At 46.7% G+C, this 27,818-nt stretch overlaps 1 protein-coding gene and 1 long non-coding RNA gene across 2 annotated transcripts; one reads left to right on the top strand and one right to left on the bottom strand.

Annotated features, from left to right (window-relative positions):
• The first annotated feature begins 842 nt into the window (after positions 1-842).
• SYNGR3 (synaptogyrin 3) lies at positions 843-27,818 on the top strand. Its single transcript, XM_083585989.1, has 4 exons — positions 843-1,301; positions 18,872-19,109; positions 21,881-22,023; positions 25,368-27,818. Exons 1-4 carry the CDS (start codon positions 1,203-1,205, stop codon positions 25,575-25,577), a joined length of 690 nt encoding a protein of 229 aa, XP_083442115.1. The 5' UTR covers positions 843-1,202; the 3' UTR covers positions 25,578-27,818.
• Positions 9,033-11,432, bottom strand: LOC310749337. The gene is made up of 2 exons (XR_014541576.1): positions 10,860-11,432; positions 9,033-9,485 (listed from the first exon to the last, which is right to left on the bottom strand). It is a non-coding gene; the product is annotated as an uncharacterized lncRNA (long non-coding RNA).

The following is a 27,818-nucleotide window of genomic DNA, read 5'->3' as shown; positions in this document are numbered from 1 at the left end:
CAGCCCAATCACAAGCTTATCTACAAAGAACCTAACTAACAGCACCTGGGCTTTACTAATTAAACAAATCAGCACAAGGCTACTTTAACCTGGGAAAAGTAAATTCTTGACAGTAGCCATTGATGGCTTTCTCCTCCTTGAATTTGTCTAATCCTTTTTAAAGCCATCCAAGCTGGTTGCCACCGCTGCCTCCTGCAGGAGAGAGTTCCATTATCATGCTGGTGGATATCATATCAATATTTGCAAGTCAGAATCTTGAACTCAATGGCCAGTGGGTCTCTTATGGTAGCTGGCTAATTTGAGAAAGCTAAATCTTGAAAAAGTGACCCCAGGAAGGGTTTTTAAGGGTTATTTCAATGTAGATTGCATTTTAAACAGAGGATCCATTCAATCCTGTTTTAAGAGGGATTTTGCCGTCATTGCAATGGCCTATGGGCTACCAGCAAGAACTATTTATTGGCTGGAGAAAGACACCCAATGAATTTAACAAAATACAACAACAATTATGCTCTTTTTAAATGTGGGGTTTATTGGGTTGTTTTTTTATTTTGCTTATATATTTTGTGGTTTCATATTCTGATTTTGTTCTGTGAACCTGAGACCTTCGGGTATAGGGTGGTATATAAATTCAGAAATAAAAATAAAAATAAATAAAAATAATAAGTGCACCAGCACACTAGTCTGGACGTTTCCTGCCTCTAATGAGGAGGGCTGCAGTCCACAAAAGCTGCTGATGCCACAACCCCCTGAAGATGCTACTGTTGTTTCTGTTGCAGGGCTTTCCGTTTAAATATTATGATTACCCCCCCTCCCCTCCTAATATTCTGATTACCTTTCCAACCCCCAACCCCACCCCACCTATTATTATGATCGCTTCCCCCCTCCCGCCCCAACACCCACACCCACCCCACCCACTAGGTTGGTCGCTGCAGCAGGAGCGAAGCCTGCGCGCGCTGAGAAGCTGAACCCGGACAGGCGAGCGGGCAGGTGGTGGCGCGAGCTTCCCGGGTCTCCGCCCGCCCGCGCCTGCTGCCTGGCTCGCTTTGCTGCCTGCCAGCCTCTGCCGCCGCCCGCCCGCCCGCTCGCCCCCCAGGCAGGCGCCGCCGCCGCTTTCCCTTTCTGTTCTCTTCTCCGCTTGGAAGCGAAAGGAGGGCGCGCGAGCGAGGAGAGGGATCCGCAGAGAGGGCGCCTGGAGAGGAATCATGGAAGGAGCCTCCTTTGGAGCCGGCAGGGCAGGCGCGGCGGTGGATCCCTTGGAGTTCCTCCGGCGGCCTCAGACGATCCTGAGGATCATTTCGGGGGTAAGCCTCGCACCCCAAGCCACCCCCTCCCTTCGCCACTAGACCCACGCCTCGCGTGGCCTTTCAGAGCCCTCCAAAGGTCAACAAGCCTTGGCGTCGTCTGCTGCGCCCCTCCACCATATTAGGGGGGGTGTTATTCCAATTTATTATTTTTATGTTGCAGACATTGTGCATGCAGGAGAAGGGAGGGAGGGGCGCGGGCAACGCTCAGGTGCGGTGGGAGGAATGACCTTTTTATTTTTGGCGTGTCGGTTTGAAGAAAAGAAAGATGACTCTGCATCGTCTGGCGTGTTTGTGGGTTAATGGTGGTGTGGTATGGCAGCTTCTCGGTTTATTTCTGGAGTGCCTAAAGAATCCCCACCTCTTTAAATGTCATTAATTCACACACACCCCTACACACACACACAGCAGGGGAGGGAGGGGGGAATGCATGTGTGCCTTGAAGGAAAAGTCTGCTCCCCCACCTAATTTTCTCCTACCCGCCCCCCCCTCCCGCTCTGGTCAGGTTGTCTCTTTACAGCCCCTCTAGGAGACATAGATCTACCCCCTCCCCATGCTGTCAATCTGCTCTTTTGCTACCTGGCTTTGCAACAGAAGGTGTGGGTAGACTTCTCTCTCTGCTCTTTTCTGGATCTGAAACCCATAGCCGAGTGTGTGTGTGTGTGTGAGAGAGAGAGAGAGAGAGAGTCTTTGGGACTGAAAAACCGTTCTGCCATTAGACATTTTCTCTCTCTCCCCCCACCCCCACCCCCTGCCTTGGTTGAAAAAAAGCAAGCATGGCTGAATCCACCTGCAAGGCCTCCCCTTGTTGGAGGGATGGGTGTGGAATGATGTCACGCTTCCTTCTGCTGTGTTTGTCTTTCTTTTTCTCTCTCTTCCTTCCTTCTTGGAAGCAAGAGATGATGGCAGCAGCACCACGGCTGCCCACTTTGATGGCTGCTGGGTGACCGTTCTGGCTCCTCTCCTGAAAGGCGACAGCAAGATGGGCTCGGTTCAAAGGAGGGGCAGAATCATCTCTTGCTCACAGCCCCTTTTTGCTGTGGCTGAGCCTTGTGGCTTGGTGGTGTGGAAGGCAACGACGCTCTCATTTTTTCATGTATGTGTGTATACAATGGGTGTGTTGTTATTTTGTTGGTATTATAATATCAGGGGCCTTCTCGGGCTTTTGGAGGGTTCTCAGTGCCACCTTGACTAGGCTGCTCACAATTGATTAAATGTAAGATAGGAAACCGCCCTACATTGAGGTTAACTCTTTGAGCTCAGTATTGTCTACTCTAACCAGCAGAAGCTCTCTGGGGGTTTCAGACTAGAGAGCCACCATGGCATAGTGGTCAGAGTGTCGGACTAGGACCTGGGAGACCTGGGTTTGGATCCCCACTCGGCCATGAAGCTCACTTGGTGATTTTGGGGCAGTTGCTGACTCTCAGCTTAGCCTACTTTGCAGGGTTGTTGTGAGGATTAGATTAGGAGGGAGATAAGCATTTACACCACCTGGAGCTCCTTGGAGAAAAAGCTGAATATAGAAAAAAATAAAAATTACCTAGACATACCCAGGGATGCTGGAGATTGAATTTTCTGCATGCAGAGCAAGTGCTCTACCACTGACGTTTCTGTATGCAACTACTGATCAGTAGTCCTTTCCCCCAAAAGTAAAGTTTCCAGTCCTCTTGGTCTGAATAAAGGGCTGATTTGAATAACAACACAGGAAGCATTGCCTAGATTGACCATCAGCTTCTGTCCAGGGTTTCCGACAGGGTGTCTATCAAAGCTATACCTGGAGATGCCACTGGGATTGAACCGGGGACCTTCTGCAAGCAAAGCAGATGCTCAGCCACTGAGCTACAGCCAGGACCAGCCTGCTTGTGTGTGGTGGACTGAGGCAGCTGCCTAAGGCAGGAGAATCCCATGGCCCACCCCTGCCGCTGCTACCAGAGTTTTGCGAGATCTCACTGGAAGCAGCCACGTGACCCCAGAAAGCTAGGCCTTGATGGACAGGCAGCAGCAGGGGCAGCCCCTTTCAAAGGAATATGGAGGTGATCAGGCCTCTGTGTAACTAGCTTTGGTACTGCTCAAGGGTGCTGTCTTCTTGCTCCCTCCTCTGCCCCCAATGCGGAGGAGTAGAACAGACTGACTATGGCTAGAAGAGTTTATGATATTCATAACTTTGTAGGTGGCTATTGAGTACCTTCTGTATGGGGTGTTTCACTCTATAGCCTATTGAATTATGATTCTCCCAATTTAGGACCCATCAGTACTACAGAATTAGATTTATTTATCGTTTATATAGATGGGGATTTTTTTTAGATTCTGCTCTCCTGGTGCGCAACACCCCACTCAGGGCAGTTAACAACAATCCAACCCGAAAATGCAGTGGAATTCCAAATCAAGCAACAGCAATTTAATAAAATCAGAGACAAACACAACAGATAAAATAAAAAACCAATAGAGCAAACATCCACCTAAACAAGGAGGTTTCAGGCATCTGGCAGCCTTTGCCAAGCTGGCACTCTCCAGACATTTTGGACTACAACTCCCATCACCCCCAGACGACACGGCCTTATGGTACTGGCACTGATGGCAGCCAAAGGCCCAAACATCTGGAAGACACCAGATTGGCAAACACTGATCTGGAGGAAGCCTTTGCCCATGTAAGACAATAATAAACATTGAAACTACCATATGAGCATCCCCAGAATGCCTTCCCTATGTATCTACATTAGCCTGATTTCCAGCTAGGTAGCCAAATTAGTCCGTAGCAGCAAAAAATAAGCTTGTGGCACCTTAAAGACTAAAAATGGTTTATTATGGTCTGAGCTTTTGTGGCATCACCTTCATCAGATGCACTAAGTGTTGGCAGGTATATATAGCTATCTCTCTACATTGTTACACGGGGAAAAACATGAATCACCTCCTTGACTGCAGTCTCTTTCAGGAAATCCTTGACACACATCAGTGCATGGAAATGTTCATAATATCACTTAACACAGATTCATAATCCTTTCAGAAACCCTTCTGGAAACTGGTGCCCTCCAGATAGGAACACAGGAAGCTGCTTTGATACCAAGTCAGACCGTTGGTCCGTCTAGTGTATTGTCTACACTGACTGGCAGCAGCTCGGCATGATGCCCTCTTAGCCCTACCTGCCAGAGATGGAAGCTGGGATGCTCTACATGCAAAGCATATGTGCTGATGGGAGTTGTAGCCTCAAATGGCCATGCTGAATGGAGCTGGTGGGAATTTCAGTCCAAAACATCTGGTGGGGGGGCATGAGGCTGACGAAGATTGCTCCAAGACATTTACTCACTCATTTATGCAGATATAGTGTGTGGAAGTGAGAGCTGAAGGAGGCTCCTATTCCCCTCCGGCAGCTACAATTCCCAAAGTGGTTTAACAATTGATTTCTCTTCCCAAATCTGGGAACTAGAGCTCTGTGAAGGGAATATAGAGTTCCCCTAACAGCTCTTAGCAAACTACAGCTCCCAGAATTCTTTGTGGGAAGCCATGACTATTCAAAGTGACTGCACAGTAGTGCTTTATATGTATAGTGCCAATGTGGCTGATGTCCTCGAAGAGGGGTTGCTAACCTGTGGGCCTCCATATGTTGGCTGGACTACAACTCCCATCATCTCTGATCGCTGGCAATGTGGGCTGCTGGGAATTGCAGTCCCAACAATGTCCAGAGGGCAACAGGTTAAGCCACCCAAGGAAGTCCCAGAAGGACTTTGCTGTAATTTTGTGTCAGGGTTGCAGTGAAATCATCCCTGGGTGCTTTTCTCCATGTTTTTGGATAGGAGGTTGAGATCTTCAGACCCTGCCTTGGAGCAATAACTGTCTTCCCAGAGCATTAGCTTAAACCACTAATGGGTTTCACTTTCATTGGAGAGAATGAACATGTTGTTCTTTCGATATAGCGAGGCTTCCTGAAATCTCATAAGAGCTGGAAAGTCCTGGGATGTTTCCTCATTCCAACCCAGTTTGCTTTGTGGTGACAGTTTGCATTCTGCTTTTCCTTGCAGTCCTGGTTTGCAATGTGAAAATAAACCTTTCACTTAGAAAAAAAGAAGAAGGGGGCTTTTTACCAACGGAAATAAAATACAAGTATGGCCTTGTTTTACATGACTGGAGGAAGCAATGTGGTTAAAACCACGTGAACTCTAGTCAGACATTGATATGGGTGTTTGATACGTAGGGGGTGATACCAAATGTTAGTTGTACTCGGAGCAGACCCAGTGAAATCAATGAAATCAGATATCTTGAGGCTGGTGATATTAATCTGTCTGTTCTATGACTTAGTGGGATAGCACCCAGAGAATCTGGCCCTCTCTGCTACTGCTTGTCCACCCCCTGACCTCTCAGTATCCTTTTGCATGGTACTTCATACCGCCAGTAGTATGGAGGGGTGAATCTCTCTGTTTTGTTTTTCTCTCTCATTTTTCCAATCTTTGGCTCTCCAGGCTTCCGTACACGTTTGTTAGAGTCATGGTTAGTGCAAAGTCTCTCAAACTTTAGACCCCTGATGTTGTTGGACTTCAACTCCCATCACCCCAACTACTGGCCCTGCTAGCTAAGGATGATGGGAGTTGTAGTCCAGCAATAGCTGGGGACCCAAGATTGAGAAACACTGGGTTTGTGTTATGTGCAAACCCTTCTCAGTCGCTGAGCTATGGTTTGTCTGCTAACAACAAACTGTGATGTGAAGCCATGGTTTGTTGTTAGCTTATGAACCTTGGTTTTTTGCTTTGCAGAATTTGGATGGCACCACAATGTTTGCTGGGAAATTAGACAATGTTGATTGTCATACAGCTACCCTGCAAACAAATGTGGGATTTCTGCATGACAGGGGTTGGGCTAAATGACCCTTTGGGTCCCTTCCCAACTCTACAATTCTGTGAAATCGGTATGAATTCTCAGGCTGTGGCCACACTCACTTTACGTTATGTACTTACCATGTTTCCAGGGCTGTTTTTTCCATCCTTGTTCACCTGACATTATCCAGAATGCATACGTGCCCTGTACTTCATTATGAAATACTACTATTTGATTATTGTTTCTCAAACTAGTTTCACACCTATTAAGAGACCTTAATTTATTCCTAATCTCCAGCCAAGGTGTGAACAGCCCCCGCTCTGTGTTCAAATGAATCTAACACTAATGAAGCTGTGCTGATGTGAACGTCTGGGCTGAGGGAGCTGTGAAACGCACAATGCCCCTCCCCAACTTATCTATGCTCAAAGGCAGTCATGTGAACACATCCGTAGTCTAACCACCAAGCTTTGTGCACAGCGTGGAGAAGGTGGATTGATAAAAGTTTTTTTCCTTCTCTCCTAACACTGGAATATGTGGGTATCCAATGAAGCTGAACGTTGGAAGATTCAGCACAGATAAAAAAGGGTAAAGGTAAAGGACCCCTGACAATTAAGTCCAGTCGCAGACGACTCTGGGGTTGTGGTGCTCATCTCGTTTTACAGGCTGAGGGAGCCAACGTTTGTCCGCAGACAGTTTTTCTGGATCATGTGGCCAGCATGACTAAGCCGCTTCTGGCGAAACCAGAGCAGCGCACGGAAACGCCATTTACCTTCCCGCCGGAGCGGTACCTATTTATCTATTTGCATTTTTGGCGTGCTTTCGAACTGCTAGGTTGGCAGGAGCTGGGACCGAGCAACGGGAGCTCACCCCGTCGCGGGGATTCGTACCGCCAACCTTCTGATCAGCAAGCCCAAGAGGCTCAGTGGTTTAGACCACAGCGCCACCTGCGTCCCTCAGCTCAGATAAAAGAAAGCCCTTATTCAGGCAGCGCATAGTTAACGTACGGAACTCCCTTCTACAGGAGGCAGTGATGGCCACGTACCAAGATGGCTTTAAAAGATGGAGGAGGTGGTCATTGACAGCTACTGGCCATGATAGCAACACTCCTGAATCCCAGGAAACCACAGGAGGGGGGAGAGGGCTCTTATGCTTGAATCCTGCTTGTGGGTTTATCACACATCTAGCTGGCCACCATGGGAACAGGTTCCTGGACTAGCTGTTTCCCACTTTGGCCTGATCCAGCACTGCAGGGCTCTTCTGATGTTCCTATGGCTTGCTCTCCCTCCCTTGTCAAAGGCAGCCATGCTTCTGAATACCAGTTGCTGGAAATGGCAGGAGGGAAGAATGCTCAGGTCCTACTTGCATGCTTCCCTCAGGCATCTGGTTGGCCACTGTGAAAAGAGGTAGTAGATGGGCCTTTGTCATGACCCAGCAGCCTCATATATTCTTAGGACTGGCACCTTTCTCTGCCAACCAGCAGCAAATAACGGGCAGCAACCGAGGGGCCTGGCCAGGCGGGGAGTTGCTCCCTTATTTGTCCTCTGATACTTGACGATAAAGAAAAGCAGACAGTTCCACCCATTAGGAGAATTGCTTTTCCTTCCCCCGCTGCTGTCTGCGCGAGTTTGTTTTGCGTTTTAAGTATCATTGAGGGTGTTTTTATCTCCCTGGGGGTTGTGTTCAGTACAAGATGTTTCTAGGTGGTGGGGGCGGCAGGCTGGGGGTGGGGAGAAGCAGGGCTGGAGCTTGAACAGATGGGCAGCAAAACCAGGCATCTACACCAGCCAGCCACATTGTCATAGAATCATGGTGCTGCAGAGTTGGAAGGGACCCCAAAGGGTCATTTAGCCCAAACCGCTGCAATGCAGGAATCGCAGCTAAAAAAAATCCCTCACAAATGACCATCCAATTTATGTTCAAAAGCCTCCAAGGAGGGAGAGTCCACCACCTTCCTAGGGAGTCTGTTCCACTGTTGAGCAGCTCCTAACCCTCAGAAATTTCTTCCTGGTGTTTAGTCAGAACCTCCTTTCTTGTCCTTCGAATCCGTTGGTTTGGGTCTTATCCTCTGGAGTAGCAGAAAACCATTTCCCTTTTCTCCTCCATTTTGAGGAGAGAGGGGTGGGAAACTGTTGTTTCCAATCCGCATCAGTGCCTTATATCCAAGCAAAGTTTTTCCATCCTGAATTGTGCCTTGAATCGGGAGCACGTATTTGAACTGCTGAGAGCTTTGATTTTAAAGGAATAAGCATCTAGTCGTCGTCTTTGCTTGTGATGCAGGTTAGAAAATGGGTGGAAATCAAGTGGGTTGTGGCAACACATTTGAGAGAGAGAGAATGAGGGAATAGCGCAGGATGGGGGGAAATGAGGCATTGAAGGAAGGGCACCTGAGGAACTTGGAGAAGTGACAGAGCATCTGCTGTGCATGTAGAAGGCCCTAGGTTCGATCCCTAAGATATCCAGGTAGGGCTAGGAATGATTCCAGTCTGAAACCTGCAGGGCTGCTGCCAGTCAGTGCAGACAACACTGAGCTAGCTGGACCAGTGGTTTGGCTCAGGATAAGGCAGAGTTTCCTATGAGGTGTCTGCAAATTGGATTTGTGTGTGCCTGGTTGAGGGACTGGCTTTGCGCTTGAGGAAGCCAGGGTTGAATTTTTCTAGCAGTGAACCATTAGGATGACTTTGTCAGCTTTGGTTTGTTTTGCTATTTTGCAGTCTGAGAAAGAGAAGCAAGTACAGGCAGCACAGTCCTCTAGGAAGTAGCTCTGCCTTCCCTAGAGCTCTTCCAGATGACTGGCTTATTGAGTTCCTGATGCATTCATAGAAAACTTACATGGAGGCTCAGAGTTGCCTCCAGTTTTACTGAGCGTTTCTGCTGATTTGATTGCAGGAAGGTTATCAGAGTATTTGTTCCAATTTGCTCATGGGGTGTTATTTATTTATCTATTTTATTTATTGAATTTATATCCCACCCCCAAGGAACTCAGGGTGGCAAACGGATAGGCAATTTGAAAACAAAGCAGGAACGTTCTAAAACAGAATAAAGCATATCAGCAACAATTACAGTTAAAAACATCTAAAAGCAGTTGCAGTTAGAAAGGAGTTACAGTTACTTTCAAAAGCATTTTTTTTAATTGAAAAACGTAAAGGTTAAGAAAAATAAATCAATAAGCAATTACAAGTACAGTGGTCTCTCGGTTTACAAACTTAATCCGTTCCGGAAGTCCATTCTTAAACCGAAGCGTTCGTAAATAGGACTGTTCTTAAACCGAGGTACCATTGTAAAGACATTATACCACCCAGAGATTTTGAGGTTGACAGGAACAGCATTCTTCAGCTGCCACCAAATTCATGAGTAAACCAGAATGTTTTCAAACTCCTCCTGAAAGTGAATAATGATGGAGACAGGTGTGCATCACTAGGGAGGGCATTCTGCAACCCGGGAACCACTACTGAAAAGGCCCTGTTGCTGGTCAGAAAAAACCAGGCAGCCCCTGGTGACAGCCCCTGGTGTCAGCACCCCAATAGCCTCACCTGCTGATAGTAGTTTAATGAGTATTCTTCCTGATTTGCTCATAGGGTGTTTTAACACCTTTCCTAATGATCCCTACTGCCACAGATCACGTGCAGCAGCCGCTGACATAACATGAATTGTTCCTACTAAGGCCACATTCACACCCTACATTGAAAACACTGAGGTGCACAGTCTCCTCTTCACCCAAAGAATCCTGGGAGTTGCAGTTTTTTAAGGGTACCAAGAGTTGTTAGAAAGCCCCTAATTTCCCTCCTAGAGCTACAATTTCTAGAGTGGTTTAACAATCAATCCTTCTTTGCAGGGAACTCTGGGGTTTGTAGCTTGTGGAAAGGAATTGAGGAAGGAGCACCTAACAACTCTGCACCCTTAACAAACTACAGCTCCCAGAATTCTTTGAGTCGTTATGGCTGTTGAAAGTGGTATCATAGTGCTTTAAATGTGTCCTGTGATTGTGGCCAAGTTCTCCCCAGAATAGTTAAAATTCCAATGGAAAGTGATTCATCCTAGAAAATGCAATATTTTTGTCTTAGAATATCAGAACTACTTACACAGGTTGTTTTTTTGTTTGTTGTTTTTTAATGCAGAATTTAGGATAAAAAATAGGCTTTGCAGATTCCTGGATGGACAGAGCACCCGCCCCACTGTGTTCATGTGCCATTAAAAGTTCTCATGTGGTCATCTTGGCACAGAAAATTTATCTCTTGTGCCTCTTTAAATATTTTCAGCTGCTTCCTAGATTTTGTAACTTAAAAGTGGATAAGTGAGTTATATTAATATGCTCATGTGCTTCTTATTGAACATGATTTGGATCATGTTACCATGTTAGGAAGATGCATTTTCTGCATGCAAAATTCGCATTTTAATGCTGCTTACCCGCAGGAGCTGATGGGCTGGGCTGACACCTGAGCTGTGACTCACAACGTTCTTATTATTATTTCTGTTGTTATTATTACAATTGTCAGTCGCTTTATGCAGAGGAAAACATTTCAAAAAGGCTTGGCCAGATAAAATACAATAAATAAAAGCAGTTTAAAACCAGAACACTGGCCTCTTCCAGGTCCTAATTTGACATTCTTCACTGCTACTGGCCTGCCTTGCATGTGTGTTGTAAAGTTATGTTTTGGCATCATGTCCACGATAAGCATTGCAGCTTTGCATTCCCCTACAGCTGTAGTCTGTCCCTTAACTAGGAACCTCAGAACGTAGGAAGCTGGCTCATACCGAGTAAAACCACTGACCCATCTCACTCAGTACTGTCTACACCAGGGGTCCCCAAACTACGGCCCGTGGGCCGGATCTGGCCCACCAGGCTCATAAATCTGGTCTGCCAGCTGGGTTTACCTCAGTGCACGGAAACTGTTCTTTTTAACGGAAAAGCCTCGCCTTGCTGGATTTACCTCAGCGCGTGGCAAGGCTTCCAACTGGCTGCAGGAAGCTCCGTCCCCGCACGGCGAGGCTTCTTGCAGCCAATTGGAAGCCGCCTGCTCAGCCTCCTAGCAAGGAAGAATTCTGGGAAGAGGAATCTAAGGGGAAAGGATTTTCCTCCGAAGCACATGAGAACTTTTGGACTTTCCCCAGGTGGGTCGGGTGCTGCTATCACCATGTACAAGTCAGTTAAGTATGGGGCAAGGCAGAAGAAAAGGAGAGAGGAGCAATGAGTCCAGTTGGTATGCTACCTGCTACAGCTGGCTTATCAGCAGAGGTGTACTAGGCTCCCTTGCGCCCTTGGCAAGGAGATGTATTGGTCCCTTGCATCCTTGCCAGAGGATCTGAGTCAGAATGTTGTTGTTGTTGTTTAGTCATTTAGTCGTGTCCGACTCTTCGTGACCCCATGGACCAGAGCCTATGCCAGGCACTCCTGTCTTCCACTGCCTCCTTCAGTTTGGTCAAACTCATGCTGGTAGCTTCGAGAACACTGTCCAGCCATCTCGTCCTCTGTCGTCCCCTTCTCCTTTCCCAACATCAGGGTCTTTTCCAGGGAGTCTTCTCTTCTCATGAGGTGGCCAAAGTATTGGAGCCTCAGCTTCATGATCTGTCCTTCCAGTGAGCACTCAGGGCTGATTTCCTTTAGAATGGATAGGTTTGATCTTCTTGCAGTCCATGGGACTCTCAAGAGTCTCCTCCAGCACCATAATTCAAAAGCATCAATTCTTCGGCAATCAGCCTTCTTTATGGTCCAGCTCTCACTTCCATACATCACTACTGGGAAAACCATAGCTTTAACTATACAGACCTTTGTTGGCAAGGTGACGTCTCTGCTTTTTAAGATCCAGAATAGAGAGGTGCAATTTTTGCGCTCCCGTGGATCTGTGCCTCTTACTGGGGCCAGCCCTTGGGTACGCCCCTGCTTTTTAGGCAACATAAAAGGGAAGGATTGGTCTCATTGGTTCCCAGAGGTGGGAGCTGGGGGCAGAAAGAGCTCATTGACCTGTGCAAGTCCCACAAGCTCTTCCGTCCCATTCATTCACAGTTTTTCTCGGCATCCGAAATATGAATGTGAACATGTTACCCTATTCCAGGGCTCAAACTCACCTTCTTCTATGTCTGTGGCTTCTTTTGTCTGGCCCCTTCCTTTTTACTACTGACCCCTCCTTGGGTGTGTCTTGAACCCTCATCCAGGAGGGCTGCTTATGGTCTTTGAAGGCATTCTGCTCAGATGTGGTAAGAGGCCTTAAGCTGAGATAAGTTGCCTCCCTCCCTTAAGAATGCTGTGCTACAAAACTGTGGCTGTGAACAGATAAGGGCATTTGAACCCCTTCCTGAAAGGGTTGGCAGAATGAGGTGGTTCAGGGGTGTGTACTAGGATTCCACCCCTGTGGTCATGAGTTCAATTGGATCGCTGGACTTCCAGTGGTGCAGTCCAGTTGGTGATTTTCAATGAGAATTGGGGGTGGGTGTATTCCATTTTTAGTTTCTGCATTTTCTGATCTCCCTGGGCTACATACATATCATGCAGCAGCATATCTACCCCCCCCCCCACCAGCGCATAACTGGCATGTAGAATTACTCTCTAAAAGCTCTCTATAGCTTTTAGAATTGAAATACTTATAAGTTTATGTTGATTAAAATTGTTCTCCTTTTTAAATATTGTATTGTTTTTCCTGGTTTTTTTGCACTAAAACGTGCAGTGTGCATAGGAATTTGTTCATTCCCCCCCCCTTCAGATTATACTCTGGCCCTCAACAGTGTCTGAGGGACAGTGAACCGGCCCCTTGTTTAAAAAGTTTGGCGACCCCTTGTCTACACTGACTAGCAGTGGCTCTCCAGGATTTCCGACAGCAGTCTCTCCCAGCCCTACTTGGAGAGGCTGGGGATTGAACATGGAACCTTCTGCGTCCAAAGCACACACACTGCCTCTGAGCTATGGCTCATCCCCAAGAGCCAACTGGCAGGCCCCTTAAAATTCAGTTGCTCTTAAAAGTCTCTGTTGGTGAATTGATGCTTGTGCTGATAATACTTTGCCTTTTTCTATGCTTTACTACCATTCTGGACTTCATCCTGGTGGTAGTTTTAGTTCGTGGAACGCCCTCCCATCAGATGTCAAGGAAATAAACAACTACAGTGGTACCTTGGTTCTCGAACTTAATCCATTCTGGGAGTCCGTTCGACTCCCGAAATGGTTCAGAAACCAAGGTGCTTCTTCTGATTGGTTGCAAGAGCTTCCTGCACTCAATCGGAAGCTGTGTCGGATGTTTGGCTTCAGAAAAACGTTCACAAACCGGAACATTTACTTCTGGGTTTGCGGTGTTCGGGAGCTGATTTGTTTGGGAGCCAAGCCGTTCGAATACCAAGGTACCACTGTGTCTGACTTTTTGAAAAAATCTGAAGGCAGCCCTGTTTAGGGAAGTTTTTAATGTTTGATGTTTTATTGTGTTTTTAATATTCTGTTGGGAGCCACCCAGAGTGGCTGGGGAGGCCCGGCCAGATGGGTGGGCTATAACTAATAAATTGTTGTTGTTTGTTTTATTGTACTTTTTTCTAAATGTTACAGCATTCATTCATTCATTCATTCATTTATCATGATGCCATTATAAAGGATGTTGTTGGTGGTGGTGTTGAGAGGCTTTCTCTGCCACCGCTATTCCTCCCTTTGCAAGCTACCTCTTCCTTTTTCCATTCTGTTGAAATAACAGCCCCGCTAGTTTTCATCATAGCCCCAATTCCTTTTGCAAGAGTAACGGCTCCATATTGAAGTCATGGATGTGTCATGTGGACTAGAATCCTCGTTAGCCTTCTGATTCTCACTCATAAGCAGTACTGCAATTCTGTGGAAGCGCATTATGTGTCGCCGGATGCAGAAGCCAGCTTCCTGAGAATCTGCACTTTTATTTATTTTAAAAGCAAATTTCTAGTACTCACAACGGCGGTGAAAATAAACTTGAAAGGAGGGTAGGCAATGACTGCTGAATTCCTAGAACTTATATGTGTGTGTGCAACCTCCTTATTCTTGTGATTGTTGTTTGTTTCAAAGTGTTTTAGATATTGAATTTCAGATAGCTGTAAGTTGCCCCCGGGACCTTAGGGTGAAGGGATGGGTAAAAATATATCAAATAAAACAGTGATATAATGTTGTGAGTTGCGGGGGTGTGCGGTTAGCCTGCATGATGTCTGAATAGATTGCAATTCTTGGGGTCCTGGCTCCAGCAAGGGTTCAAATATAATGGAGGATTCTGTTGTTGAACTAGCCAGCCAAGCTTGTTCCTGGGTTAATCGCCTAAGCATGGTTGTGTTAGTATAACCAAGGAAGTGGCTTTGTTCCAGAGGGCAAATGGGTGGGTCCCCTCCCTCACCTGGCTGGTGGTAAAGGTAAAAGGACCCCTGACCATTAGGTTGAGTCGTGGCCGACTCTGGGGTTGCGGCGCTCATCTCGCTTTATTGGCCGAGGGAGCCGGTGTACAGCTTCCGGGTCATGTGGCCAATATGTCTCTGGCGAACCAGAGCATCGCACGGAAACGCCGTTTACCTTCCCGCCGGAAGGTATCTACTTGCACTTTGATGTGCTTTTGAACTGCTAAGTTGGCAGGAGCAGGGACCGAGCAACGGGAGCTCACCCCGTTGCAGGGATTCGAACCTCTGACCTTCTGATCAGCAAGTCCTAGGTTCTGTGGTTTAACCCACAGCGCCACCCGCGTCCCCTGGCTGGTGGTAAGAGGGACAAAAGCCAGAGTTGAGTCTGTGTGAGGGAGAGCTGGGCTAGAAGCAGGCAGAAGGCAGAGAGTGAGAGCCATGCCTAATTTCTGTTGCAATCCAGGGCTGTGACTGTGGAAGAAGCAAGACCTTCTGGGGTGTTAATGCTGTGAGCCCCTCCATTATATGCGCAGGTTGTATATAAGTGGAAACACCAGATAACATGAAGACACCACAGACTCCACAAACCTCGTTCCCTGGCGCTCCCTGAAATCTCACACGGTTCAGAGATTGGGTAGAGCTGTGCAAAAACTATATGATACACTGTACTATTGGGAGATCGATTATAGACTACTCAGGCGTTTCTGCCACCTGATTTGATCTACCTTCTGTCCACCAATTGTTCTAGAAACTCTATCTGATGGTTATCAGAATTGCAATATAAATACACATTTATTTATTTTTAAAAAAGCTTGATGGTTATAAAATCCAGTTTTTACATGTAAACATTTTTTTTAAAGGATGCAGCATCAAGTCTGGATGCACCAGCCCTTTTGCAGGGCTAAGCAAAGCAAGCAAACAAATAACGTCAGTTTTCTAGGTATTGCACCAAAGGTTTTAAAAACAAGATCACCTGGGAGCCTTCCCTCTCCTGGAGATAAAGAGTTGTAAGCACTCAAGCGCGTTGAAAAGTGCTATTGAAATTTGAAAGACTGGTAAGAGGATGAAAACACACTTCCGCGCATCCTGCCGCCCATTCAAATGCCTCTTAACTCTTGGTCTTCATGGCACACTCTGCGTCCCTTGGGGAGGAGGAAGCACTAGGAGGGGGAAAAGATCTGCGCGCACTCACAGTTTCCGGCTCTTCTGTGGAACAGAGGAAACATCCTTCCATATACTGAGCCATGCCATTGCTACATCTAATTCAGTTTTGTCTGCACTGGCGGTCAGTGGATTTGCAGGGTTCCAGTCAGGGGGTACCCCATACCTGCAGATGCCAGGGATTGAGTAAGTGACCTTCTGCATGCAGTGTAAAAATAAAGTAAGATTCTAGTCCTCCTAGCTGAATAAGGGCTATATTAAATAAGAAAGTAGGAAGTTGCCTTATATATACCTTTAGCTCAATATACAGCTTTAGATTCCCCAAAACAATCCTGATAACTGTAGCTTCTTCAAGGTGCTGAGGGTTAGTAGGAGACCCCTTAGTCCCCTCACTGACCTGCAAATCTCAGAGTGGTTTAGCATTAAATCCCTCTTCCCTCTGGGAATTGTCTCCTAACCACTCCCAGCACACTTAGCAAATTGCACCTCTCAGGATTGATTAACTGTGGTATCCCAGTGCATACACTCCAATGTCCCGCTGATGAAAGTTGGGACACGAGTCGGCCCCTCAACACACTTAAAATCATCCAGCCGCCTCCCTGCCCCTTCTCACTGACCCCCCCTTCCCTACTGGACACCTCAACAAAGGCCATGCTCTGACGGGTGCCGGTTGTTCCACACCAGAGAGTGGGAGCCAAAACGGGACACCCCTGGATCCAATCGGAAGCAGAGATGGGTTCTGTAATTCCAGGATACCCCACTCAAAGCGGGACGGTTGGAGGGGTATGAGAGTGCTTTATAGTGTAGATGGGAAGTAAGATTCAGCACTCAAAGCACTGAGAATGGTCCTCCCTTCAAGGCTAGAGATAGGAGGATGACAGGAAGCGAATTTCAGTTCTGGGGAGACCAGATCTCCGCCTGGTCTCTGTGCTGTGAGAGGGATGGCGAACTCACAGCTCTCTATTACAATTACTGTTGGGTTTACTAAAGGGTTTAATTAATGCTGTTGGCTTGGAAATGGTCATTCAGTTCCTTAACTGCTGCCAGGCTCTGTGCAGCAGCAAACCAGAGTGAGAGGGAGATTTCGCTCTGTCAATTTCTGTTTTCTTTAATGGCTTCTAATGGAACAGAGTAATAATACTATCTAAAATAGCAATGCTGTAGAAGGAGTAATGAACAACAGTGGATTGGAATGACAAGAAGGGAGATTCCAACTAATCCTTCTGACAGTAAGAGCCATTTGACAGAGGAACGGATTCCTTTGGAAGGTGATGGACTGTCCTTTAAATAGAGGCTGGACAGCATTGCAGGCAATTGGGCTAGATGACCCTTGGGGCCATCTCTTCCAACTCTGATTCTGTGTTTATAGAAAAATGGGTTATATTTGTTACGTTTTGAAATAATAGCATTCAACCTTATGGTTCCTTTGCTTTACCAAAATCATGCATTAAATAATAATAGATAGATAGATAGATAGATAGATAGATAGATAGATAAGCTGACATTTTGCAGATACAGAGAACTCTTTTTTATGGTCCCTCTGGCAAAGCAAGAGAGTGGCAAGGATGTTTGGAGCCAATGGGGTGGCAGGTGGAAAAGGTGCCCTCCACCCACTGACCCACTGCCCGTGAAACCCCGTGTGGCACTGAACCTCCTCCATTATTCATGCCGCACAAACATGCCCTGCTCTTTGGCAGGCTGCGCATGTTTCCCTTAAGTGGCTGTCAGTATTTCCAGCAGCGAAGGGGGGTGGGTGGGAGTAATATGTTCCTGCATTATTTATAAATGAGATTAAAAGAAAGAAAGAAAAAACCCATCATCACAAAGTGCTGAAGATTACACCTTCTGGCAGCCTCACAGCTTTGGCGAGATCCTCCTTGCTCTCTCCGGCGCCGCAGTTGTATGTCTTCAGTCCTGCTTTATTGCAGCCTTAGCCGTCCCAGGGCCCTCCAGATGTTTGGGACTACAACTCCCATCAGTCCCAGCCAACATGTCAGATGGGAGTTGTAGTCCAAAACATCTGGAGGGCCCCAGGTTGACCAAGGCTGTGGTTGCCTCTGCTGGGCTCTGTTCAGATGGAAGTACTTTGCAGGTCAGGAGAGCGGAATCCTGCAGTGGATCTGATAACGTTGCTCGAACCAGACTGCGTGCAGGCAGAGAACATGATAGCAGGAAATGATAAAGCGCAGGAAGTGTCAGGGGCCTGACTTATTTTGCCATACAGGAAAAATGAACCCTTTCCTTGCTAACTGTAGCTTGAAAGAAAGTTCTTCTGCACACAGCGCGTAGTTAAACTGTGGAACTTGCTTCCGCAGGAGCCAGTCATGGCCCCCGATGTGGATGGGTTTAAAAGAGGATTGGACAACTTCATGGAGGGAGAGGGCTGTTTCTGCTCTGCCACCACTGTCATAGGCAGCAGTGCTTCTGAATCCCAGTTCCCGGAAACCACAGGAGGGGAGAGGGCCCTTCTAACTGAATCCTGTTTGTGGTTGGCTACTGTGAGAACAGGATGCTAGACTAGATGGGCCCTCTTTGGCCTGATCCAGCAGGCTCTTCTGGTGTTCTCATGAACATCATGCACACCAGTGTTTTGCACCCCGGTTGCATGCACACTGCGGTCTCTTGGCTCCCTGTAGTTTCCCATCCTCCTCCTCCTTCCTGCCGACAACTTTAAGTCCCTCCTGTCCACAGGGCCTGTGGGATTTTTTTCCTCCCCCTAAACCCACCTCCCATTTTTCTCATTGGCCCTTTTTTCCTGAGGAACTTTCCTCAGTTTCATGGCTACCTACCCTTTAAGGCCCTTTTTCTACGCAGCTTTCAAGCCCTCACTCTTCCATCCCACTGGAAAAGCATATCCTGTCGCTGCAGGCCTGGGGGCTTTGGATGAAATAAACCAGCCTTTTTGTTCTCATTGTCACAGAAGCTGCATTGTTTTGTAACTGTCAGTGTACCACTCAGAAGTCAGAATATTTGTGGGCATTCCGTGACACTGCAGCTGCTCGGCCAATGCAGGCCGAGAGCCGGAAAGCTGAGTGGGGAAAGTACTGGAAATCAGAGGGCCCAAAGGAAAGGGGACAGGTGCAGCCCTCCAGGGAGGGCATTCTGTTAACAGGGAACCACCACCAAGAAGTCCCTGTCATGGATCACATCCAGCGGCGTCACCAACAGGTCTCCCCTCCCAACTGTAGGGGCCTGAAATGGTTGATCTTGGGAGAGGTGAGCTTTCAGTTGAATATTGTTCCTCCTTTTCCTCCCCCACAACAAAATAATAATCCTCTGTTCAGGTTTTCTCCATCGTTGTCTTTGGCTCCATCATCAATGAGGGTTACGTCAACGATGGCAGCAGTCCGGTGCTGCGCTGTGTCTACAACTACAACGATGACGCCTGCAACTATGGAATCGCCATTGGCCTCATTGCCTTCTTAGCCTGCAGTTTCTTCTTGGTAGTGGACCTCTACTTCCAGCAGATCAGCAGCGTGAAGGACAGGAAACGTGTTGTCCTCTTTGACCTTGGCTTCTCAGGTAGGACCTGTGGGGTGGGATTTGTTGAGGACAGTCTTCCCCAATCTGAGTCCCTCCTCCAGATGTCTTGGAGTACAACTCGCAGCAGTCCCCACCCAACACGGCCATTTTGGACTCCATCTCCTATCAGCACTTGTTGATTGCTTATTTTTTATTACTTATTACTTGATTCCTTATTCCTTTATTTGATATATATCCCTCCTTGCTCCAAGGAGCTGAAAGCAGTGTACATTTTATACTTGCGTGCATGCAATTTTGCCTAAAACTCGCCTCTTTTGCAAAGCAGTTTCCCTTACTCTAATGCATTTCTGCATGTTATCTTCTCTAAAATAATCATTTTGACGCGTGTTTTCCCCTAGTATTTGACTCTTTGTGCACATCCCGTGGCTAGAGAACTGTATTGCAACTGAAGTGCGAATTTCAAAAGGTGCTTCTGTTTTGGTTCTCATTTTGTTTCAGAAATTACGAATTAAATTGGCGGGTCTCTAAATGTGACGCAAATCGAATTTCTCCCCATCTCTAGTTTTGGGCCAAAACATCTGGAGGGCACCAGCTTAGGGAAGCACAAGGAAAGTCAACACACCCGCCTCCCCCCCCCGCCCCCAAGATTCGCTTGCAGGGGCAGCTGCAGCCTGATTTTTAAGCTGCAGGTCCTTAAAAACTCCTCCTAACTGTGGTGGCTTCACAGTGCTGAATCCACAGTACAGAGCCAGTTGTAGTGAAGGTGGAGCATATGCAGCCTGGTGCTCTTTAACTGACTCTGCTATTCCTTAAATCAAGCTTAAGTGTTGGGGTTTCCAACAGAGACGTCGCTTTGACAGCTAACTGTACCCAGGAGGGTGATGCTGTAACGTACAAGTAAGGTATTATGAAATGGCCATACGCTTATCACACCATGGACGTCTCCAGCAGAGTATTGTGTAATCTGTTTGGAAGCAGCTTCCCGGTGGCTCAGGGAGAAAGGGGCAATATTACTCACTAGGCATGAGGGAGAAATTCAATTCAGTTCGCATTTGAAGTGCTGTGAAACACTCGTTCCTCTTTCGTAAGAAATCCATCTTTTAGTGGGGCAACACCCGAACTTTGGAACTCTCTGCCTATTGTCATCAAGCAAGGGCCTTCATTACGCGGGTGCTGCTGTGGGTTAAACCACAGAGCCTAGGGCTTGCAGATCAGAAGATCGGCGGTTCGAATCCCCACGACGGGGTGAGCTCCCGTTGCTCGGTCCCTGCTCCTGCCAACCTAGCAGTTCGAAAGCACGTCCGAGTGCAAGTAGATAAATAGGTACTGCTCCTAAACGGTAGGTAAACGGCGTTTCCGTGCGCTGCTCTGGTTCGCCAGAAGCGGCTTAGTCATGCTGGCCACATGACCCGGAAGCTGTACTCCGGCTCCCTCGGCCAATAAAGCGAGATGAGCGCCGCAACCCCAGGGTCGGCCACGGCTGGACCTAACGGTCAGGGGTCCCTTTACCTTTTTAAGGGCCTTCATTATACTCTTCTCGGCGCCTGCTAAAAACATTTTTGTTTCAGCAAGCCCATCCAGGTATGTAGAAGGCTGTCAAGTGTTTTTAGCTGGTTTTCGCTTAGTGTTTTTTGAATGCTTTAAATAGTTGTTTTACTTTATTTCACTTATGATTACATTGTTCTTTTCATAAACCACTTCAATGTCTTTTTTTTAAAAAAAAAACAACAACAACCAATTGAGCACTATGTAAGTTTTGGGAAATAAATAAATAAGAAGACAAGCCTACCTAATTCTCATTTCCTAAAACAATAAACAGAAGCCCAGCCATCCTTTGAAATTCATACTTCTCCAAATTTTGCAGTGCAGTTCTCCTGCTAAGTGTTGTGTACAAAAGTGCTTGTACTAGAAAGTGTGCCTGAAATGCATATGTTCGAGCGGATAACATGCAGAAATGCATTATACTAGGGAAATTTGCCCTGCAAACAAGTGGGTTTTAGGGGAAATCACACATAAACCTGTGTATATTAGGATACTTAAATGCTGGAGGACTTCAGGGGAAACTGCAAATGGATATGGAAATGCGAAGAACTGAAGTTAAGGCTGGAAAATTGAGAAACTGAAATTGACAGATTTGCCCATTCCTAGCGCTGCCACCTGGTCCTTTCACCGGAGATGGCCAGGATTCGAGCAGGACACCCAGCATGCATTACCGCTGTGCTTTAGCCAACTTATTTTTCCTTGGGTAGCTCCTATGCCTTTTACAAACTGCATAACTTCCACGCTGTGGAAAGCTCCTTGCCCTGCAGCTGTTAATTGCAATAATTTATTATTTGTATGTCATTCTGTGGTTGTGTATCCAGAGAAGCTTACAGCGTAAGGATACAGCATAACGGAATCATCAAAATGCAAATAAAAGACACTGCGCTTGAAGACCCAGACAGGGATGGTGAGAGCCTGGGGAGAGGTGTAATGGTTAAGGATGCCGAAACTGGGACTTGGGAGACCCGGTTCAAATCTCTGCTCAGCCATGAAGTTCAACCTTGTCCTTGTCCCTCAGCCTTACTTACCTTACCTTACTTGACTTTAGCTTACCCTACCTCACAGGGTTGTTGTGAGGAAGGGAAGAACCACATACACTACCAAAAGTGGATATACAGTACATGAACTATAATAATGCTGCTTAACATTTGACAAGGTTCTGTGCCAATGGTGTATTGTGCATGTGAGAGGGAGAGAACAGTGACTCTTGTTACTCTGGTGGTACTGGGGCGACCTGATGTGTGTTTTTTTTTGCTTCCTCCCACCAGGGTTCTGGTCCTTCCTGTGGTTTGTGGGCTTCTGCTTCCTGGCCAACCAGTGGCAGAGGACGCCATCGAGCAAAGCAGCACGTTACGCAGGTGATGCGGCCAGGGCGGCCATTGCCTTCTCGTTTTTCTCCATCATCTCCTGGGTAAGCTTTGGTGTCCAGTGGTGATCCTGTAATAGTAGTAGTGATAATAATAATAATAATAATAATAATAATAATAATAATAATAATAATAATAATTTACAGTCATACCTCAGGTTGAAGTAGCTTCGGGATGAATATTTTCGGGTTGCGCTCTGCGGCGACCCGCATGTAACAGAGCGTGTTACGTCCGGGTTTCACCGCTCGTGCATGCTCAGACGCTCAAAATGACATCATGCGCATGCACGGAAGCGGCGAAACGCAACCTGCACGTGCGCAGATGCGCAGCTGCGTCTTACGTTTACTTCAGGATACAAACAGGGCTCCGGAACGGTTCCTGTTCGTATCCAGAGGTACCACTATATTTTATTTATACCCAGCCACTCTGGGCGGCTCCCAACAGAGGACTAAAAACAGAATAAAACTTCAAACATTAAAAACTTCCCTAAACAGGGCTGCCTTCAGCTGTCTTCTAAAAGTCAGATAGTTGTTTCTTTCCTTGACATCTGATGGGAGGGTGTTCTACAGGGCGGGCGCCACTACTGAGAAGGCCCTCTGCCTGGTTCCCTGTAGCTTTGCTTCTCGCAGTGAGGGAACCACCAGAAGACCCTCCGAGCTGGACCTCAGTGCCCGGGCTGAATGATGGAAGTGGAGACGCTCCTTCAGGTATACTGGCCCAAGGCCGTTTAGGGCTTTCAAGGTCAGCACTAACACTTTGAATTGTGCTTGGAAATGTACTGGGAGCCAATGTAGGTCTTTCAGGACTGGTGTAATATGGTCTCGGTGGCCACTCCCAGTCACCAATCTGGCTGCTGTAGTTGTACGTGTAGTTTTAGGGTCACCTTCAAAAGTAGCCCCATGTAGAGCACGTTGCAGTAGTCCAAGCGGGAGATAACTAAAGCATGCACCACTCTGGCCAGACAGTCTGCAGGCAGGTAGGGTATCAGCCTGTGTACCAGATGGAGCTGGTAGACAGCTGACTGGAACACAGAATTGACCTGCAACTCCATGGACAGCTGTGAGTCCAAAATGACTCCCAGGCTGTGCACCTGGTTGGCCACTATAAGAACAAGATGCTGGACTAGATGGCCCATTGGCCCAATTCAATTGCAAGACTCTCCTTACGTTCTTAGACTATTGGTCCATCTACTGTAGCTCAGTACTTCCCACACTGACTGGCAGCAGCTCTCTAGGGTTTCAGACCTGGGGATCCTACCCTCGGATCTGAGAATAGAACCTGGGACCTTCTGCATGCAAGGCCCTACTCACTGAACTATAGAGCCTAGGAAGCCAGACTTTTGGTCCATCCAGCTCAATAGTGCCCACACTGACTGGCAGTGGCTCTTCAAGGTTTCAGGCTGGAAACATTCCCAGCCCTACTTGGAGATGCCAGGGGTTAAACTTGGGACCTTCTGCATGCAAAGTCGATTTTCTATCACTGAGCTATGCAAAATAGCCCCATGAACAGGCATAAGATTGTCCTTTTAGCTGCTCAGTAGAGGCTGGAGAAGCCCCAGAAGTCTCTGTCCTCTATGTTCCAGTGCTTATGGGATCCGAAGAAGGTGACCATCTCCCCCTCCTTCCATCAGCCAATCCTCTCTTCTCCAGGCCAAGCAGACATGGGTCACATCTATACCAGACATTCAAGCACCTTCAGAGTGCATGGCTTCCTATGTCCTAAAATGTGCTGGATTCCACAGGAGGTGCCAAATGCGGCGCAGGAGTCCGTGTTCTGATCTGATGTGGCATGTGGCCTTTCAAGATCCTCTTCCCGCTTTTGCCTGCCTTTTCAAGCCATTCCAAGGGGGTGTTGACAGTTAACAGCAAACACTCTCGGATTTGTTCCCCTTTCATACTGTCAGGAGCTGCTAAGGGAGATGTTAACAGAATGCTCTGATCTGAAGGGAAGCATTGCAGCATTTGTGTCTCGCACGGTTTGCATTTTAAACATGCATCCTTTCAAAAAGAAAAAAGAAAAAGATGGGGAACATTTTTGGCAAAGGAGGCATAGAAGACTGACCTGAGGAACTCGAAAGGCTTCATCCTTCCAGTCTGCTCTGTGCTAGACCCCACCTTGCAAATTACACGATGGGATTCTGCCTTCCTGGCTACGCAGAGCCTCCTAGATACGTCACACTGCCCCCCGCCATGTCCACGTTGTATCAGTATTTGCCTAAAACTGTTGTGTGGGGAGAACCTTGGGCCCTCCAGATGTTGCCAAGCTACAACTCCCATCATCTCTGACCCTTGGTCATACCAACTAGGGCTGATGGGAGTTGCCGTAGTTGGCTATGCTTTGCCTCCATTTTCAGAGGCAGTCACTGTGAGATCACAGGATGATGGACTAGACGGGCCATTGGCCTGATCTAGCAGGCTCTTAGGTCCTTACGTAGTTTGGCGACATCCAGAGGGCCAGAGTTTCTCCACATCTGGCCCAAATGTTACATCTGGGTTGGTTTGTTTTTAAGTTGAGAGAAGATGCCAGCAAGGGAGGGCATGATGGAGGTAATGAACAGTTTTTATTGACGTTATATTACAAGTTTCTGGGATTTTGCTTTTTGTAGTCCACACTGCTCTATTTTAAATGAAAAGTGTGGTCTATAAATGTTTAAATAAATATATCGAGCCAACAGCCCCTTGCCTGTGAGAAAACTAACTCAGTGGTTCCCAAATCGGGTGGTACCAGTGGGATTACTTAAGGAGGCACTAAGAGGCAGGGGGGTACCAGAGGTGTAAAATAATAACAAACAGCAGCCGCAGCAGCAACAACTGCTTGTATAAACAAGTTGTATACCACCCTTTATCCATAGATCTCACAGCGGTTCACAACATAACTGACTATTTGAGTTTGAAAAGCTTGTGTTGCTGGATCAAGTTTGTCAGTTTTGTTGAATTAATGAAACTAAATAATTTTACAGTGGTACCTTGGGTTACATACGCTTCAAGTTACATACTCTTTTGGTTACAGACTCCGCTAGCCCAGAAATAGTGCTTCAGGTTAAGAACTTTGCTTCAGGATGAGAACAGAAATCGTGCTCTGGCGGTGCGGCGGCAGCAGGAGGCCTCATTGGCTAAAGTGGTGCTTCAGGTTAAGAACAGTTTCAGGTTAAGAACAGACCTCCGGAACGAATTAAGTACTTAACCCGAGGTACCACTGTAATTGGATTTTGAATAGATGTGCACTCGCTAGTTTTTGAACTTTATTGTGTCCTTATCTTCCTTAGTGGGTTGTGCAAACCACCAATCCGAGCAACCCTTTTTTTATTACAGGGTTGGGGGTTACCGGGGATGAGTTGAGGGAACGTTTTGGGAGCTGCTGACCTAAACCTTTGTCTTCCCCGCAAAAGGTTGCCCTGGCCCTCAAGGCGCTCCAAAGATACCGGCTGGGAACCGACATGTCCCTGTTCGCCACGGACCAGTTCCCCACCGACCCCAGCGCAGCCTACCCAGGCTACCCCACCGGCAGCGGCGTGGAGAGCACAGAAACCTACCAGAGCCCCCCCTTCTCGGAGACCCTAGACACCAGTCCAAAGGGCTACCAGGTGCCGGCATATTGAAGGGCAGGAGGAAGTCCTCTCCCTCCCTCAAGGTTGTATAGCAAATGGGAACCCGACCCAGAGAAATGGGGCAACTTTCCCTTTCATGGTGCAGTATAGTCAACTGGTTGGTTGCAAGTGTATTCTAAAGTACCTTTTCTTTTTTAAAAACAAAAAAAATTAATGTGGCAAGTTAACGTAACTGGGTTCAACTTACTCTTAGCTAATGGTGCAGTGAATTCTCTACAGTGGTATTGGTTCTTGTCTTACCTGTCTGAGGATATTTTTTGAATTTTTTTTAAAAAAAAACAACAGTGTTCCCTCTAAGCATGAAACGTTAGGATGGTTGCTACCAACTCCCATCTTTGTGAGCCGTCCCTGCGATCTTGGCTCATTGTGGCATTTTATTCCTGAATTCGCACACAGAAGCTGGCAATAGCCCAGCCTGTTAAGAGACGTCCCACTCCTTACACAGATAAGTAGATGCTTTATTTTGTGCTTCCGGGGCTTAATCCAGAAAATTGCTCCCACCGTCTTCATCCTAGGAACCTTCCAGATCATCCTCTCCTATTTTTTTATTCCCTTGCTCTATAGCCCTAGAAAAAAGGTAGTTTTAAAGCAGCCTTCTTGCCCTCCAGTTGTTTTGGATTCCAACTCTCATAATCCCCAGTGGGAGCTGATGGGAGTCCAAAACATCTGGAGGGAACCCAGTTGGGGAAGACTGTTTTCAAAAGGAATGTGCCAAATTTAAAACCAAAAATAATGGTTGTGTTGATTTCATTTGTGTGTGTGTTTGTTATGTACTTGGCATATTTCCTGTGCTAGATGAGTGAAAAACCTTCTGTATTAGCTGTGTTAGCTTTGTGATTCTGGTACCGCAAGAAGTTTCTTTCTTTTCCAAATGGCTTTGATGCAAGAATCATTTTTGTACACCTTTTACACAAAAATTACTGCTCTGGGGTGAGGGTGGGGTAACAGCCACACTGTCAGGCCATCAGCCTTTAAGAGTCTCCTAGCAGTGGGGATATGTAGCATTCAGTAGCTCAGCTGTTGTCTGAAAATAGGGCTTGCTAACTGCTAGGGTCCTCATCATATCCTCATGAGGAGTGTGATCCAGCCCACCAATTCTGCCTCTGCCTCAGAGATGGGGGACACACTTCAAGCAGTCTGGGAAAAGATGGAAGCGGAAAGGAAGAAATATGTCTGTTGAGGGAATAGCAGCAGGAGTGGAGGCTTCTTGTGACAGGCCATTTTTGACATGGTTGGCCTTAAGATGGCATCCATTAATTGGTTTTTCTTAATAAAAATCCCACCGCTATCAGTATGCGGCCATTTTGGCAGCCCCTTCAGTACCAAAAATTATCCACGCCATCCCTTTAAAATCGTTGTGTCTGGTAGAGGCCATTTTATTTTGAGCACAGAGTGGAATAACGTGCATCACAGTATTTGTTGGGAAAAGCTTCAGCCTTATTCTGTAAAGAAAGTTTGGGCAAAAAGTTTCACTGTGGCAGACAAGAGAAAACGAAAAGACAGTTGGAAGTCAGAAACCAGAGAGAAAAGGCTAAATTCCCATGAAGATGTGGGAATGCTTAAGTGTTACAAAGAGAGTGGGCTTAAATGAAATTTAAACTATGAGGAGATGGGTAAGTGAACTGAAATATAACGACACTGCCTTTTAAAGTGATTTCAGCAGCAAGATGTAAATTATTTTATATTAAGGCGGATCCCGATAATCTGCCATTCTCATTCAGCTGTAACTCTGGAGAAATTTGATCTCTGAAATCCCACCATGAAGATAGGGCCCCAGTCCAGTAAGAGAGAGCTGCATGTGCAAGGAAGCTTTCGTGAACATATGCCCTTAACAGTTTGATACACAATATTTCCGTGGAGGTGGCCAAATTGGCTGGAACTAAGAGTGTCCCATTTCAGTCTTTCAGATTTTACAATGGAAGGCCATCAGTCTTGTGGACAAAGACCTATATAGGGTTTACACTGATACAGAGAATGGTATTAATACAGGGTACACATAGAACTGTAGCAATATTTTCCTTAGAGAGAACACTGGCATTTTAGCAGTATACAAAATTGTGTCTAAATATTTTTTCGGGGGGCGGGGGGAGGGAGGGCAGACAAACACACACACACACACAAGTCACAAAAGTATAATACATTTAAATGTTTCTTTAAAATCGATTGTATATGTGAAATAAATGTCTGTTCAGTAAAGTGTATTTTTTCTAACTATAAAGAAATTCATTCAGA

The sequence above is a fragment of the Podarcis filfolensis genome, assembly GCF_964270895.1.
Source record: "Podarcis filfolensis genome assembly, chromosome: 14".
Taxonomy (NCBI): domain Eukaryota; kingdom Metazoa; phylum Chordata; class Lepidosauria; order Squamata; family Lacertidae; genus Podarcis; species Podarcis filfolensis.
Note: the sequence above shows the minus strand (reverse complement) of the source record. Positions and strands in the feature narration are given on the sequence as shown.

Excerpts from the sequence above, each read along its gene's own strand:
- SYNGR3 (XM_083585989.1), top strand. The coding sequence starts at position 1,203 with ATGGAAGGAGCCTCCTTTGGAGCCGGCAGGGCAGGCGCGGCGGTGGAT. Across the intron at positions 19,110-21,880 it reads CTTTGACCTTGGCTTCTCAG|GGTTCTGGTCCTTCCTGTGG; the intron begins GTAGGACCTGTG and ends TCCTCCCACCAG. Across the intron at positions 22,024-25,367 it reads TTTTCTCCATCATCTCCTGG|GTTGCCCTGGCCCTCAAGGC; the intron begins GTAAGCTTTGGT and ends TCCCCGCAAAAG.